This window comes from Armigeres subalbatus, chromosome 1 (assembly GCF_024139115.2).
Source record: "Armigeres subalbatus isolate Guangzhou_Male chromosome 1, GZ_Asu_2, whole genome shotgun sequence".
Lineage (NCBI taxonomy): Eukaryota > Metazoa > Arthropoda > Insecta > Diptera > Culicidae > Armigeres > Armigeres subalbatus.
In genome coordinates, this window is record NC_085139.1 from 128243936 (window position 1) to 128260291 (window position 16356).

At 40.7% G+C, this 16356-nt stretch overlaps 1 protein-coding gene across 4 annotated transcripts in view; it reads left to right on the forward strand.

The window, feature by feature from the left end:
- Positions 1 to 9522, forward strand: part of LOC134205111 (shootin-1) — a 46926-nt gene extending 37404 nt beyond the window's left edge. For all 4 annotated transcript variants that reach the window (XM_062680047.1, XM_062680050.1, XM_062680048.1 and 1 more), the window contains exon 7: positions 8908 to 9522. In XM_062680047.1, coding sequence (XP_062536031.1) covers positions 8908 to 9338 — 431 coding nt within the window. In that variant the 3' untranslated portion in view covers positions 9339 to 9522. The remainder of the gene's footprint in view (positions 1 to 8907) is intronic.
- Positions 9523 to 16356: the final 6834 nt, after the last annotated feature.

Here is a 16356-nt window from a genome sequence, read left to right on the forward strand (position 1 = left end):
GGCTCGGAATTCACGTTCTCCGGATCTGGGCCATCGGACTTCTTGAATAGCGGCCACGTTCACTCCAACCTTCTGCAGTTCGCGAGCCAGAAGGCTCATTCGTCCAGGTTCATTTAGGGTCCTGATATTTCAGGTACCGAGTTTCCAATCATAGTCCTTATTTCGTTGCCGGGTCGGTTGCCAAAAATAACGTTCTCTTTTTCTTCTTTCTCCATTTTTCGTGGTATTTGAGGGGCTTCAGTAAGCTACCTTACCGGGGTTGCGTTACCTACATCGCGATGATGGGGCTGCCACCTTAGGTATAGCTGACGCGATACAGCATTTCGTTAATCAGCCGCTGGGTACCAGGAAGACGCTATTTGAGCCGCACCTCCTGGTGAACAGACGCTCGAGGCGTACCTTCTCACTCTAGCTGATGTCAGAAGGACAACAGTGCCCAGGCTGCACTACCAGCTAAGTACACAATCCTTAGCTGGCAGTCTTTTGTCATCGGACGACCCGTGGAAGCGTGAGATAGGGACTTGTGGGGATCAGAGCTCTGTTGGGCGCTCCTTCCTTGATGTCAACCCACCATTTTGCAGCCCGCATATACTTAGAGTGATTCAAATTTTGACTTTTTCGCTCCTCTATGCTTAAACGATGTCATTTGCTGTTATATTAATCCTCCTAAATTTTAAGCCAATTCGGATGTAACTAGACTGAGGGCACGCGCAGTTTCAAGTTTGTATGAAAATTACTATGAAAACACTCTTGTGGAAAACCGTTCTGCAACGTTGGTTATAAGCTTTAAAAATATATGACTACGTTGCCCACATAGAAAATTTTGCCATGAAACTGATCGTCTTTGTTGCGAAACGGTTCTATGCTTGCGAGATAAGTTATTAGTGAAATACTGAATCGCGATAAAATCAATTTAACACGTGAAAGAATAACATCAATATCAATAATCAGCATTTTTGTTTCGTTTAAACTTTGCTTACAATAGTCAGATCGTTTCGCAACAACAACTGGCCTCTAGCTTAGGAAGTATCAAAGATTTTTAAGTACAAGATAGCCCACTCTTGATTACCCCATATAAGTCGCTGGCGAATAACTTTTTCATAGTGCAGCGCCAACTGGTGATTCAAAGTCTAACTGTTTTAGTAAAAATGATCAAAGTAACATTGACTTTTCACTGTACTTTGATAAACGACAGAATCAATAAACAACATGTTGGCAACCGTCTAAACCGAGTTCAGTACTCTCCATTTAATTCCACCAATTATTTTGATATCTTTGCAAATATGTATTTCGACCACATCGAAATACGTATCTGCACAAATATCAAAATAATTGGTGGAATTAAATGCAAAGTACTAAACTCGTCTTAGACGGTTGAACACATTCCACTAAAAAGAGCTTAAAATATTTTGTCTGAACATGTTGGCATTTTTGACAGAACTTATGTAAAGACTAAGTATATTCTTTTCTCGGGCATGGAGAGTAGTTAATATTAATCAATATCTGCCGATATCTAATTTATTAATGTTTTAGGGTGAATATGAATTGTCTCTCACTCAAATCCTCTCCATTGGACGATTCACACCACATAAAACGTTACCGAAGCAGTATGTAATTGCCGATACTGGTAGAAGTAATGTGTTATGCGTTATTGTTTCTTTGTAAATTTGTTCAAAACTACGAAAAAAGACGATGATTAAATTTATACAATTTTGATTTATTTTATTTCATATGTATTGTCAGGGAAGATAGTTAGCTAATGTCTTTGGCTTTTTGCGCTTGTCAATATATATGGATATACAGATATTTGCCTATTTTATCGAGTTAATATAATTGATATAACAGTTTGAACCTCTGTGGTTGCGCTGGGCTTGTGTTCTATATATAGCCCCTAAAAAAGTTAGTCATTAAAATGACATTGAGACTAGGAGTGTGAACAGTTTTTTGTATGGTTTTAAGATGGTTATGGTATGGTCTCAAGATTGACAAGTTCTTTTTAATTTATTTCCCTCACATCAAAGGTGGGTATGAAGTGGCCAAAACGGTTGTTGCAAAGTTGAAAATCATACTACAGGGGATGTTCCTGAAATCTTCTTTGAATAGCTCACTGGTAGGAACAGTTGGATTATCTTGCGTATCGTAGGCTTGTTGTTGCCTCACAAGTCTTCACAAAAAAGCATGTCGGTAATCAGTAAATAAATAAAACAATCGCTACGATGATGTTACGCAACACTTATTATTTATTTTTGCATATGCTTTTGCACTCTAGCTACTACTTTTAAATTAGGTTACAATTGATACATTTAAAGGACGGTAATTCCCAGTCGATGATTTACTATCCGTGGGTTTATGACTGGGTAATCTTCGGGCTCATCCATTCTCTATGTGGCAGCTGAACGTTGATAAATAAGAAATTCTTGCCAAGCTTTTTATTGAATGTCCAGCCTTCTTTATTATCCATTCAAGGATGTGACGATGATAGTGCCATCGATGACGATACGCTCGGAAAGCAAAATGTGGGTATAGAAAAGAGGATGGAGATACCACTGAATGTTGACTGCGGCTTCAGTAGATTACTGAATATCTTCTCGTCAATATACTGGGAATTGGGACGGTAGATCACACAACGGTGACCATTTCTGCTGTGGGAAATCATGATAGTGATTAAAGGATCGACACACTTACAAAAACTTTCCAAACTTTCAAACTTCCGAAACTTCCAAATAAATCCTAAGAAAGTGTAGAAATAATAACAGAAGCAAGACTAGCGTATGACGTTTGATTTTGTTTAGTTGTTATCGAAGCAACGATGTTCCTACTTTCACGCGTTGCTGTGATTGAATAGTTTGACCGCCATACGTTAAAGCGCTAGTGTCGTGCGTTCGCCTGATTTTGGCCAGAGTGGACTATATTGTTAATATATAATATTTGGAAGTATTCTATGAAGTCATCGTGTCGATTACATTTCGAATAGTTAATGGGTCGCAACATGGAACAGTTTTTCACTTAAGTGCCGTTTTTTTTAGTAATTTCCATACAAACTTCAAACTGCGCGTGCCTAGTCTAGCTGCATCCAAATTAGCTTAAAATTTAGGAGGATTATTAAAACAGCAAATGTCATCGTTTAAGCATAGGGGAGCGAAAAAGTCAAAACTTGAATCACTCTAATACATAATTGACACATATAAACGCAATTTAAGCTCGATATCGTATTCTCTTTTCTAAGAAGATTCTTCGCTACTATATCTATATAAGGGCCCTCCTTAGCCGTGCGGTAAGACGCGCGGCTACAAAGCAAGACCATGCTGAGGGTGGCTGGGTTCGATTCCCGGTGCCGGTCTAGGCAATTTTCGGATTGGAAATTGTCTCGACTTCCCTGGGCATAAAAGTATCATCGTGCTAGCCTCAGGATAATACGAATGCAAAAATGGTAACCTGGCTTAGAAACCTCGCAGTTAATAACTGTGGAAGTGCTTAATGAACACTAAGCTGCGAGGCGGCTCTGTCCCAGTGTGGGGATGTAATGCCAATAAGAAGAAGAAGATATCTATATAAATAAAACATAGTTAGGGTTTTCTTTGTCACGTGTTAACTAACGAACGCATATATCAATTTGAAAAAAACGCTTATAGCATGTTGCATAAATTCATAAGTGAAGGTGGTACAACACCAAAATATTGTTATCAGAGTAGCATCATTTCCATATATGGGATTTGGAACTTCTTACTTATCTCTTAGATGGAAGCACGGCACTTTCTAACAGCTAAGATCTGTCCTACGAAATACGATGTCACAAGTCCTCCAAATCATTCTGAAATTCAGACCAATTCGGCTACCAGGTCAGCTAGGCTTTTTATAATAGCAACCCATCAATTCACCCTTCAGACCCTTAGAATCCATGCGTATGATTTTCGTCTTGGACATGTCCAAACCAGATGTTACAGTCAAACCTCCATGAGTCGATATTGAAGGGACCATCGACTCATGGAAATATCGAGATGTGGAATAGGAAATGTTTGGAAAGCTCTTTGGAGGGACCATCACAGTAACCCAGAAAATATTTTATGATATGGAATAATTTGCTTCCATGAGTCGATATCGAGTCATAGCACATCGACTCATGGAGGTTTGACTGTATACGCATGGAATCTGAGGATTTGTATGGACATAATTTTTAACAACTCCCTTTTGAAATGTTGATCTAGATTTATCTCGTTTTAATACTGAAGTCTGACAATATTTCCTTACGATAAAGGAAGGGTCAAAATCTCACTGTAGGTGGATTAATCTGGGTTTTATTACTATTAAGGTTTCTTATTAAGAAAATTCTTCCAAAACTGTCATCAGAATATGTTTTTGTTTTGTTTTGTTTTCAAAGCTACCCCTGGAGTTTAATGGAAAATTCAACAGATCTGATTTTTATTTTTCAAATTTCATTCCTAAACACTTCACATCTGAAGATTTTATATGGATTATTATTCAAGTAGTTCTTTCCACGGGTTATTTTCTGGATATTTTTATTTTAGATTTTGTCGTCGTGCTCGAGATAAGGTTCGTCTGGAAGCATCTTCGAAAGGCCAGAGATTGCTTTTTCCGAACTCTTCACTGTGGATTACAAAGTATATCAACCATTAGCAGGATGCGATATCGCGGAGGGATCAAGATATAATTATCAAGCATGACATGCAAAGAGTTGAAATAAGGCTTTAGCCATTTCAAAAATATTTCTTTGCCTCCCGCCTCAGTTTCTTGTATGACCTTCACCGGATTTAAACTGCCTGATAATGTAGGGGAAATATGGTCAATGTGCGGCTCCTAAACAAATTTTTCAATTTATCAGTGATTTCATCCGAAACATGTATTTTCGAAATGTTTAACAATAATCTAACATAAAAGTCGTTATATGATCCAAAAAGTTTTTAAACATAGCTTAGTTTCATAGGGGCGTAGCTGTATTGATCGATTTCTCTTAATCGCTCCAGGGGTGCATTATGCACTGTTCTCCCTTACTAAAAACGCACATAGAGGTGCTTTTAGGAACAGAAAATAGCATTCCTTCTACAGTCAAACCTCCATGAGTCGATATTGAAGGGACCATCGACTCATGGAAATATCGAGATGTGGAATAGGAAATGTTTGGAAAGCTCTTTGGAGGGACCATCACAGTAACCCAGAAAATATTTTATGATATGGAATAATTTGCTTCCATGAGTCGATATCGAGTCATAGCACATCGACTCATGGAGGTTTGACTGTATACCCTAGGCTGGTAGCATAATTCGGATCATTTCGGCTACAGTTCAAATGTAATTGAATCCAATTGTAGATATATGTTTAGATAATAAAACCTCTATATCACATTTGTGTTGCTCGGTTAGAGTCGATATTCCGATGTCAGGAACAGAAGCTGTCGCATGTCAGGTGACTATCCGAGGAACGAACCTTAGTATCGCCTCGTTATATTTTCCTCCAAACACCGCGATATCTCGTAGGGTAACTGTATCAGTTTTGGCCATGTTCCTAATTTGGCCAGTGTCTCGTATAACTCCGAAAATAAAGCAACTTCCGATGGTTTCATGGCTTCAACTGATGTGTATTTGACACATTAGTTGAAGCCATGTGTATTTGACACAAAAATGCCAGAAACGAATCATAGGAATAATATCTGAAAATAGTGGGAAGCGCATCCGAAGATCTTCATGTTGTATCAAACAACCATTCTATCGCTTCTCGGTCCTCGAATACGGTAGTTTCTACTTCCATTGTGCAGTTAATACACACATGCTGAAGAATCAACGGATTCAGTAGTACCGCTGTATCCGTATTGCGTTAGGCTGCCTGCATTTTACTTAACCTTCCGGGACTTGCCTGGTCCTGCATAACTCACGCAGCTCCGCCGCTCTAGTGAACGACTTGCGTGCTTTTTTTCGAAGGTGTTGTAATTTTTACAACGGGAATCCCGGAAGGTTAAGAGTCTGAAAGTACTTGTGAGAGTACTACCTCTGACAGATTGTTTCGCGGAATTATCGCTCCTGTTACTCATTAGTTGTAAGGTCCTCAATTCATTGATCATTGACAACTTCGAGAAGCTGTTCGAACAAAATTCTTCAACTCGATTCATAAGTATTAGACCCATCTTTGGTTGACATCATCCGTGCTAATTTCTTATATACTGCCGTAATCTGAAAACGTGACGTATACGCAATTTTCTAAAAATGGTGTTAACGAGTAGTACTCATGGAGCCCTTTACCAGAAAAATAAAAAACATGCATGTTGTAATTTGGCGCATACGTCACTTTGCAGATTACGGCAGTATAGGTCCTCGGTATTTTTGTATTTATTCATGATTCAGGACGTTCATGGAATACCTTACTTCCTTCGTCCGGAGGACATTGCCAACAATAATGTATAATAACCATGAAAATCTGTATTGAAAAATGGGATTCTGGTTTCGTAACGCTTCATGGCAAAAAAACTCTAAAAAAATGATGGGTTAAACAAAACTTGCCCAGGGTCAAAATGGTATCCAATAGTTACTCTCTACTGGAGACGCCATTTTCTGTCCGAGCCGAACCAAACCGTCGATATCATCGTTATCGATAGTACTGGGGGTAATATGCACCCCGGGGCAAAACGACCCTTTGGCATTTTTTAATACATTTTCGACAGTTTTTTCCAGAGTATTTACTACAGCGCATGTAGTTCGGATATAGAACTACCAATCCAGTAGTAAACATTCTTGAAAATATTTCTGGAACATCGCCAAAAACGAAAAAGGTCGTTTTGCCCCGGGGGTACATATTACCCAGTTATCCCAGGTTATCCCTATACAGTATAACATACAGTTTAGCGTTTATAGTGAATAGACAAAAGCCTCGATATCACCTTTAAAAAACGCTTGAACAGAAACTTCTGGAAATATGGAAAATATCCTTCGTCCAAGTTTGTTCTGATGTCAATATCTCTGCCAACTCTAGAGAGTATTCTGACGGACTAATCAGAAAAACTCGTTGTTTCGCGATTTGTCCATAATAAACCTTACCCTCTTGTGCGTCAACCTTTACCAGAGCCTTCTTATCTTAAATCAACTATGATGAAATTTCAAAATGGTTTACTTGTGAATTTGGAACGTTCTCATGCATTTTTGGTAAACAACATAAAATTGAGCTACAGTAGACGTTCGATAACTGCAAGTCATTTAACTGCAATGCTTTTTAACTGCAATTCGATAGTTGCAACGGTTGTGCAGTTATCGGACCGCTTAACTTCAAATTGGTGTCAAACTCAATGACAGCTACATTGCGCTGCACATTTAGATGCACTTTTATTGCATCTGACGTCGATTGACAACCGTTTGACGTCTAGAATGCATTGCAGTCATTGCAGTTATCGAACGGCATTCGTTAACTGAAAAGTAAACATTTTGCAGTTATCGAGCGGCTACTGTAGTTATGCCACTGGGGAAATTGTTTGTTAAATATTGTGCTTACTAACAACTCCTGTTTTTAAAAAGATATCATATAAACGGTGTACGGTGTTGGACGTCTTGGCCACTTGCAATAGGGATTGTATCACCATTAGGGTTATTCCATTCAGTTTCACCATCACCACACTTTTTTGTATATTCCCAGTACTTGTATTTTCACCTCAACTGAAAGGTCGTCTGCCATTAGGATAATTTGATTTTGCGATCACTTCACTTCATGTGACATATTACCATTCTATCAGTCATTCTAGACTGTAAACATTATTTTTCACCATTTTACCGTTCTCCATTTTTTAGACACATCACTAACTAAAAAAATCATCAACCAATTCCAACAATGATTCAACCAATCTGAATCCAATTTTGTAGGCTCTAACATCTTTCTTCTATGTGTTCACTTATAACAACATTTTTGCCTTTGACATATTTGAATTTATCAGAAATAGATAAATTTCTTTTTCCACGGATGTATCATCACATACTAAAAGCACTAGTTTTTATGAAACAATAAATACAAATTAGGTACTACCAGTACCATTAACAAGTGATTGATGCAAGGCAAGGTAATTCCGTTTTCCGCTATCCTGTGTGCTTATGTTATTTCCCAGTTATCTGTGTAGAATTCATGCCATTCTACAAGAACCAAAAAACATTCCACATTGTAATAAAACCAGATTTATTATTGAATCACACTCATTTCGGTTGTTTTTGAAACCGTTAAGAATCGTCGTTACCACTGCTAACCGGAAGTGAGAACTCGAAACAGGATATACAGAACAAAATTCAGCGAAGCAACAAGTAGAAAGCGGGGATTCATTTTTTCACTCCGATCCGAATCGCGTCAAAGTTGAACATCAACTGAACACATGGCAGATGGAAGCATCCTAGTAGCTCAGCAGAGATTGAAGTGAAGTGCTTCCGTTCAGCTACTATTAATGTCATCCCCTTCCCAAAGTAGGCTGTCTAGTCGACTTCCCATCGTTTTCAACGACTGGCTCCTGCTGAGATCCATGATTACTTCAGACACTGTTTTGGGAGACCTTTATCGTCTCTGGAACGGCTATAGTTGTCAGGCCTACAATCAATTTACGTTGCAAGACACTTAGGTACTTCAATCTATTTTCATTATCGGTTGTTTCTTTCCACTGTAGATTTTTCCCTTGCATTAAAAAAAAGTTGGCACTCAATAGAAGTAGAAACTCATTCATAAAACATTACCAGCATCATTCATCGATGAACTATTTCACTCACTCACTCTAAGATATAATTTTTGAAAAAGCTCATCCATGCAACATTTTCTATGCTGAGGACATCCAGGACATCATCCTTTTACTTGTCGCATCACACTAATGGACGCATCGTGCAACAAGAACACGTATTGTTTCATCATTATCTCGTCATCTCATTCTCTCGATTACAGGTCTAGATTCCGTGATAGCCGACATCAAAAGTGGTCGCGTGACATTACGCCGTCGCAAACAAAATGTGTATAAAGACCTGGAAAGCAATCAGGATACCGGTGGAAGCGGTTCCACACCCAACATCACCTCCAACAGCAGCGGCAACACCAGTCGACGTAGCCAGCAGACCTACAGCCAAATGGCAAATCAAAACCCTGCGCTTCGAGAAATGTATGAAATTCTCGAACGGATGAAGCGACGAAATCGTCAGTCGAAAGTGTTGGTTGAGTTGAATTTAGTTCCATTCGAGGATTCCGATCAGAAAGAATCTGCCAGTGAAGATGGTCTAGTGAAAACCAATATGGGCAGTGATGAAGACAGAACTGACACTACTGATGGCAGTAGAAGATGGCAAGCGCGAACCGTGGTTACCGGTGTTGTAGATCTTTAAATTAGTTAACAAACCACTTATACGACAACGTGATTCAACCTAACATTGCATTTGTTTTAATTAATAAGAAGAAGTAATTTAAATGCGTTCAGTTAGTTAATTCTGTTCTACTTAGTAACATTTCATAAAACATCAAAAATAGGTTATAAATATTTGTTTTAATAAAAAAAATGAATTTTTTAAACACTCTGTTTTTTTTTCATCCATCTGTTCCATTATTTTATAACATATGATCATCTATCAAGACTGGTAGACTTGACTTAGTAAAAACACGGAAAGAACGTCGAGTTTGAGACGCATGACGATCGATTTAAAAAATATATGTTTAATTCAAAATATTGTGTTGAAGAGGGGAGGTTAGTTAACAACACCCATGTCTGCGTTACGTACTTAATAGATCTTCCCTTTCATTTAAAACAAAGTTCGTTTTCGTATGCATCACTGTAGAATTGATATAATTTCTTGAGCTGATTTATATTTTCTCTGTTCATGTTTTCATATGAAAAAAACCTTGGTTAATCCAACTAGCGTTTAGTATTTTAGCCATAACTTAAGAATACATAGTCCGATTTTGTTCATTTTGTGTGTGTGTGTGTGTGTGTGTGTGTGTGTGTGTGTGTGTGTGTGTGTGTGTGTGTGTGTGTGTGTGTGTGTGTGTGTGTGTGTGTGTGTGTGTGTGTGTGTGTGTGTAAACTAACCCCCACTGTCTGGCAGTGATATTATGGAAGAAAGCTGTCTGTTAAAACAGTCAGATTTAATCCGGGAGTTAGAAAGTGCTAGCTCTACTGCAGCTCCAGTGACCCATTTCAGAGTGCCTGGTATTTCATGTCCACTCCGAGGTCACTATCACTAACAGTAAGCCCCGCATTAATACATTCAGATATCAATTGGATATATGCAATATATTTATACTTCCGGGATCAAGATTTATATCCATGATACATCATAAATATACATCGTTGAACTCAGACCGTATTTAGTGAAATCAGTTTTAATATTTATATTTTAAAGTATGGAACGGACTCACCATATTTGAAACTTTCCAATCCATTATTTGTGCCTGACCATTTTGATCCAACCATAATCATTCTCTATAATCTTGATATCGTCTCAAATATATATTAGTTGGGTAATTGTCGGAAAATTTTGATTCATTTTGAAACATCAGCTCATCGTCATCATCTGGCTCTGGATTGAAACAAGTGTCCTCACATCCTTGCCTTCGCTCACCCGGTCAGCATTTATTGACAGCAACTATAACTGGACCTTCATGGCAGCATAATGTATCAAAAAAGCACAAACAATGTCACTAAGAATTGCTAATTTTAAAACATTCACTTTAGTCTCAGAAACTTGACTTTTTGCCTTTCTCGTATACTAAGTATACGGTAAAGGCTATATGATCGCTCCAAAAACAAACTTTTTATAGAAGGCCCGGAGACCCATAGTGTTATATACCAATCGACTCAGTTCGACGAATCGAGGTGATGTCTGTGTGTGTGTGTGTGTGTGTGTGTGTGTGTGTGTGTGTGTGTGTGTGTGTGCAAAACTACTCAACAAAATGTCACTCATTTTTCGAGCACTTATCCTCAACCGATTTGCTCGCAACAGGTTGCATTCGACGCAGAATCCTGTCCCATTGTTTCCTATTTGAAATTGGCCAGATCGGACTATGGGATCGAAAGTTATGGCCAAAATACAAAATCATACGAAAAAATCGCGTAAAAAATGTCACTCATTTTTCGGGCACTTATCCTCAACCGATTTGCTCACAACAAGTTGCATTCGACGCAGAATCCTGTCCCATTGTTTCCTATTTGAAATTGGCCAGATCGGACTATGGGGTCGAAAGTTATGGCCAAAATACAAATTCATACGAAAAAATCGCGTAAAAAATGTCACTCATTTTTCGGACACTTATCCTCAACCGATTTGCTCGCAACAAGTTGCATTCGACGCAGAATCCTGTCCCATTGTTTCCTATTTGAAATTGGCCAGATCGGACTATGGGGTCGAAAGTTATGGCCAACATACAAAATCCTTCGAAAAAATCGCGTAAAAAATGTCACTCATTTTTCGGGCACTTATCCTCAACCGATTTGCTCGCAACAAGTTGCATTCGACGCAGAATCCTGTCCCATTGATTCCTATTTGAAATTGGCCAGATCGGACTATGGGATCAAAAGTTATGGCCAAAACACAAAATCATACGGAAAAATCGCGTAAAAAATGTCACTCATTTTTCGGGCACTTATCCTCAACCGATTTGCTCGCAACAAGTTGCATTCGACGCAGAATCCTGTCTCATTGTTTCCTATTTGAAATTGGCCAGATCGGACTATGGGATCGAAAGTTATGGTCAAAATACAAATTCATACAAAAAAATTGCGTAAAAAACGTCACTCATTTACGGACACTTATTCTCAACCGATTTGCTCGCAACAAGTTGCATTCGACGCAGAATCCTGTGTTTTCTATTTGAAATTGGCCAGAACGGACTATGGGATCGAGAGTTATGGCCAAAATACAAATTCATACGAAAATATTGCGTAAGAAATGTCACTCATTTTTCAGGCACTTATTCTCAACCGATTTGCTCGCAACAAATTGCATTCGACGCATTCCTTTCCCATTATTTCCTATCGAAAATTGGACAGGTCGGACTATGGGATCGGAAGTTATGACCAAAATACCTTTTTTCATAAAAATCACAAAAAATGTCACCTATTTTTCGGACACCTAACCTTGATCGATTCACACGCAACAAGTTGCATTCGATGCAGAATCCTGTCCCATTGTTTCCTATTGAAAATTGGTTAGATCGGACTATGGGATCGGAAGTTATGGCCGAAACACCATTTTAGCCTTTTTATACGAAAAGGCTGTATTTTCGCTCCAAAAACCAAACTTTTACAAAAGGCCTGGAGACCCATAGTGTTATATACCAGTCGATTCAGCTCGACGAACTGAGATGATGTCTCTGTCTCTCCCACTTCATTCGGGAGTTTGGCAGAAAGACGGTAATGAGATTTATATCATAACAAATATTGCCCTCCGCTCGCGTGATGGGAATGACATTTTCGTTTTCTTTTTGTGTAGTCGGAGCTTCAGTTCAACTAACATCCAAAAGTGATATCCTTAAAATATATGACTGGGTGAAATAAAACAGGGTTATGTACGTCAAAAGGATTGGAAAAGGAAACAAAAATGTCGAAATTCTTATTAGCATATTGTAGATCAAGCTGAAAACCGAACCGAGGTCCCGCGAAATCGCATTTCCGGATGTTGCAACTGCATCGCGAGTAGTGCGCAACTGTGCCATAGTCGGGCACCACTCGCGATGCAGTTGCGACATCCGGAAATGGGACAAAATATGATTTTCGGTTTTCAACTGGATCTACAATATCTTTGCCATAAATAATCTGATTTTCATAGAACGGACAAAGAAATTTGTCTTTTTTACTCCTAGCCACTAGCTCATCTTTTTTCAAGCACACACATTTTACGAAGGTCGAGAAAGGCACCATCACCGCTAGGTGGATTAATCTGGGTTTTTTTCAAAGAAACGGTTTTTTTTTGACGGAGGGATAAAAGTTTGCGTCCTTCTTTCTACAGCGCACACTACGATCTCATAGTCCGATTTTGTTCATTTTCAATAGAAAATAATTGCCCGTCGAATGTTATTGTTGCGATCAAACTCACAAGGCAAAATGGATATTACCTTTTTTTTTTGCTTTCATTTCCGGGTTTGGATATCCGAAAAGTTCGTTATTCAGAGATATTTCTCAATACAGTTTTAAAATTTATTCTCGGGATTCCGATGAATCGTCTACAGAGCTTTTGAATCTACAGACAGAGCTTGAAGAATTCGGAGAACTTTTCAGTTCTGGAAAGTTCTACTTCTACGATACTTTTTCTGAGACTCAGATATTCAGAAATTTAAAAGGGATTTCGAAATTCTCGATAAAAATTACATCACTTTAAATTATTACATTTTATCTTTTAAAATCTTGTAAAATCGTTTGGGAAAGTAATTGAAATTTTTATATTTTTTGGATAATAACTTGGTTTTTATTTCTTTATATCGTTAAGTTGGAAACCCGTTCACTTGGGTTTCATAAAATCTTTAATTTAATGTAATGTAATTTTAATACCGTCAAAAGGGGTGATTTGCAACTCTTGCGTTTACCACAAGTTTATGTTTTTTTTATCAAATATCGTATTTAATCAACACGCGTCCCTAGTTTACATTATATTTGTTGTGACAGGTTGGTAATTAGGTAAAAATATAACTCACAGTTGTTTTTGCCTTTCTCGTATACTAAGTATACTTAAAGGCTATATGATCACTCCAAAACCAAACTTTTGATAGAAGGCTCGGAGACCCATAGTGTTATATACCAATCGACTTAGCTCGACGAATTGAGGTGATGTCTGTTTGTGTTTTTTTTTTCTTCCTAAACAATGGAGGGGGAATCTGCACAACAGACATCCTGGGTTGACCAGGAAGTGCGGGGTTAGGAATCACCGAGGGAGGCAGGACTACATCCCCGACCCGCTAAACCGTTTCCATTGCCGCCAAGCCCATAGTCCCTTCGGTACAACCAGAAAGTAATGCTTCAAAGGGGGGCCAGTGCACAACGCACCCTCGAGGTTAGCTGCGTGTCCTTGCAGCACCGAACATCGTAACTCGCTTTTTTAGAAGAACACCATGGTATCGTGCCAGCGCGTTGCCGGCTTTCCAGGTGGCCTTACCACGCCCTATGTCCTCGGAAGGTGGGAAGGGTCGACTTCGCGCCTGCTTCCCTCTGCACAACTGGTATCAAAAATGATGATGCCGCGTGCACCCCAAATTGACCTTTCTGCGATAGGGCCTATTCGCCAGCACACAGAGGGACTTGCCGACGCGGTGCCTACGCCTGCCCCAGCCTTGACGAGGACCCCTTTCCGTCCTCGGGCTCGGAACCCGCCCGGTTGACCGACGCCGCGAAAGCGACGATACCATGTTGTTCTTCGCGCGGCCATTTGTTCGATAAAAGGATCGAGTTCGACCACAGAGCATGACCACCGGTATGACCCATGACGCCAACTCCGATCCCTTGGACCACCTCTTATTTGCGCCTGAACTAGCCATCCTTGAGTCCACGCGCCACCTTCTATGTAGCTCCGAGACGATTTGGGCGATAGCCGATAAAACGGCGTTCCAGCCAACTTCATCTTTACACATCCTCCGAACTAGGTTGTCCGGGGTAGTCCCAGACAACCAGAATGCATGCATAATAGAATTGGATTTCTGTTATGCGATGCCTATGCGCACAAATTTCATCGCTTATCAGTCGCGAAAACGCTTTTTACGTACAAAAGTGGAGGCGATATATGTGTATTTCTTATCCGACATTGTGCGGTGATGTATGCGATGTGCCCGATTTTTAAGCGAGTTATTTTGTTATTCATTGCGATGTAGTTTGTGATAATAAACTCCGTTTGACAGATAATTCGATTTAAGTTGAGTTTGTTTGTAGGAATATGCGATGTCAACTAATGAAGCTGGAATGAACTCGTAAAATAGCCTACTATGCGGGAAAACTTATAATTAAACTGATAAGCTTCACACCACAATGCGAGTTCGATGAAATCTGTATCGGTAAACGATTTGAATCATGCTATCTTATGCGATGTGTGGTTGTCTGGGGTGTCCAGACCACATGTGGCAAGCATGTGGTCACGCATTGCGCGAAAACGTGAGCACACGAACAACACGTGCTCCGCCGTTTCCTCTAAACCTGCGCACATCAAACACTCGGGCGAGGCCAAGCAAGTCAGCTGCGTTACCTGCACTTTGATTCTGCAGCACGCTTAAACGCCGGGCACATCGAACCCCCCATGGGCTGCTTGCTGTTCACAGCTTTGCTGGAACAAATCAAACAATTGGGAGGGTTCGTGCAGCATTGTGCCTTAGGTCCCTCCAATCCGCAGCGTCGGCATAGATTGCTTCTGTCAGGGCCTTTGCAGTCCCATTGCTTGTGCCCCGGTTCCAGGCACTTGAAGGTCCCTGCCGGACCTTTCCGTAGCCAAACGGCTGCGGTGGTCGTCTCCACTTCACACTGTCACCGCAGTGCCGTGACGAGCTCTTCGACTTCAGTGATCTCGTCCAGGTCTTTAACCCTTAGATTCACCTCCGTCGTGAGTGCCCTCACCTTGACCGTCTCGCCTAGGACCTCCTCCGCCAACTTCTTGTAGGCGGCGCCCTTTTGCGAGACGCCCCGCTTCAGCTCGAGTATCATGTCGCCCATCCGGGTACGTCTTATTCGACGTACGTCGGCGCCGAGTTCACCGAGCTTGACGTCACTCCTCATCGCCTTCAAAACATCCGAGTACTTAGCCTCGTCCGCCGTGATGACTAGGGCATCGCCCCTGGAGCGATTGGCGCATACCCTAGACTTCTTGCTACCCTCGTTCGCCTGGGCCTTCTTTTCGGCCCTTGACGTCTTCGGTTTCCTCTTGTTCTTGACCAGGGTCCAGGAGGCGTCATCCCCCTCTATTTCCCTGGTCTGGTGCGGCTGAGAACTTTCAGCCTGCCGTAACCCCTTGCCACCGTCTTTCCTGAGTGGACGGACCTTTCCATGTCCTTCCTCCCCCGGTTTTAGAGGTACCTAACCGGGGTTCAGCTTCCCAGCCCCACTACCCTTGTTCGGGGTAGTAACCCTCCGCGTTTTGGAGCGGCCCCCAGGGAGCTCATCCCCTGGAGACTGTCTCTCCCGTTTTTGTGTCTGCTCCGTTGCAGCAGTCACCCCCGACGTACCCGCAAATACTTGAGCATCAGTCTGGGTAGACTTTGGCACCACCGTCTTCGCTGGCACGCCGGTCGATTCGACCTTGCCCGAGTCCGCGAATCCTTGGGCCTCAGTCTGGGTAGACCTCGACTCCACCGATTTCACGGGTTTACACTTGGCCGTCCCGACCGCCCTCTCCAGCTTGGCGTCCAGCATCGACTTTCGAAGTTTCTGCAAGCTCCTCT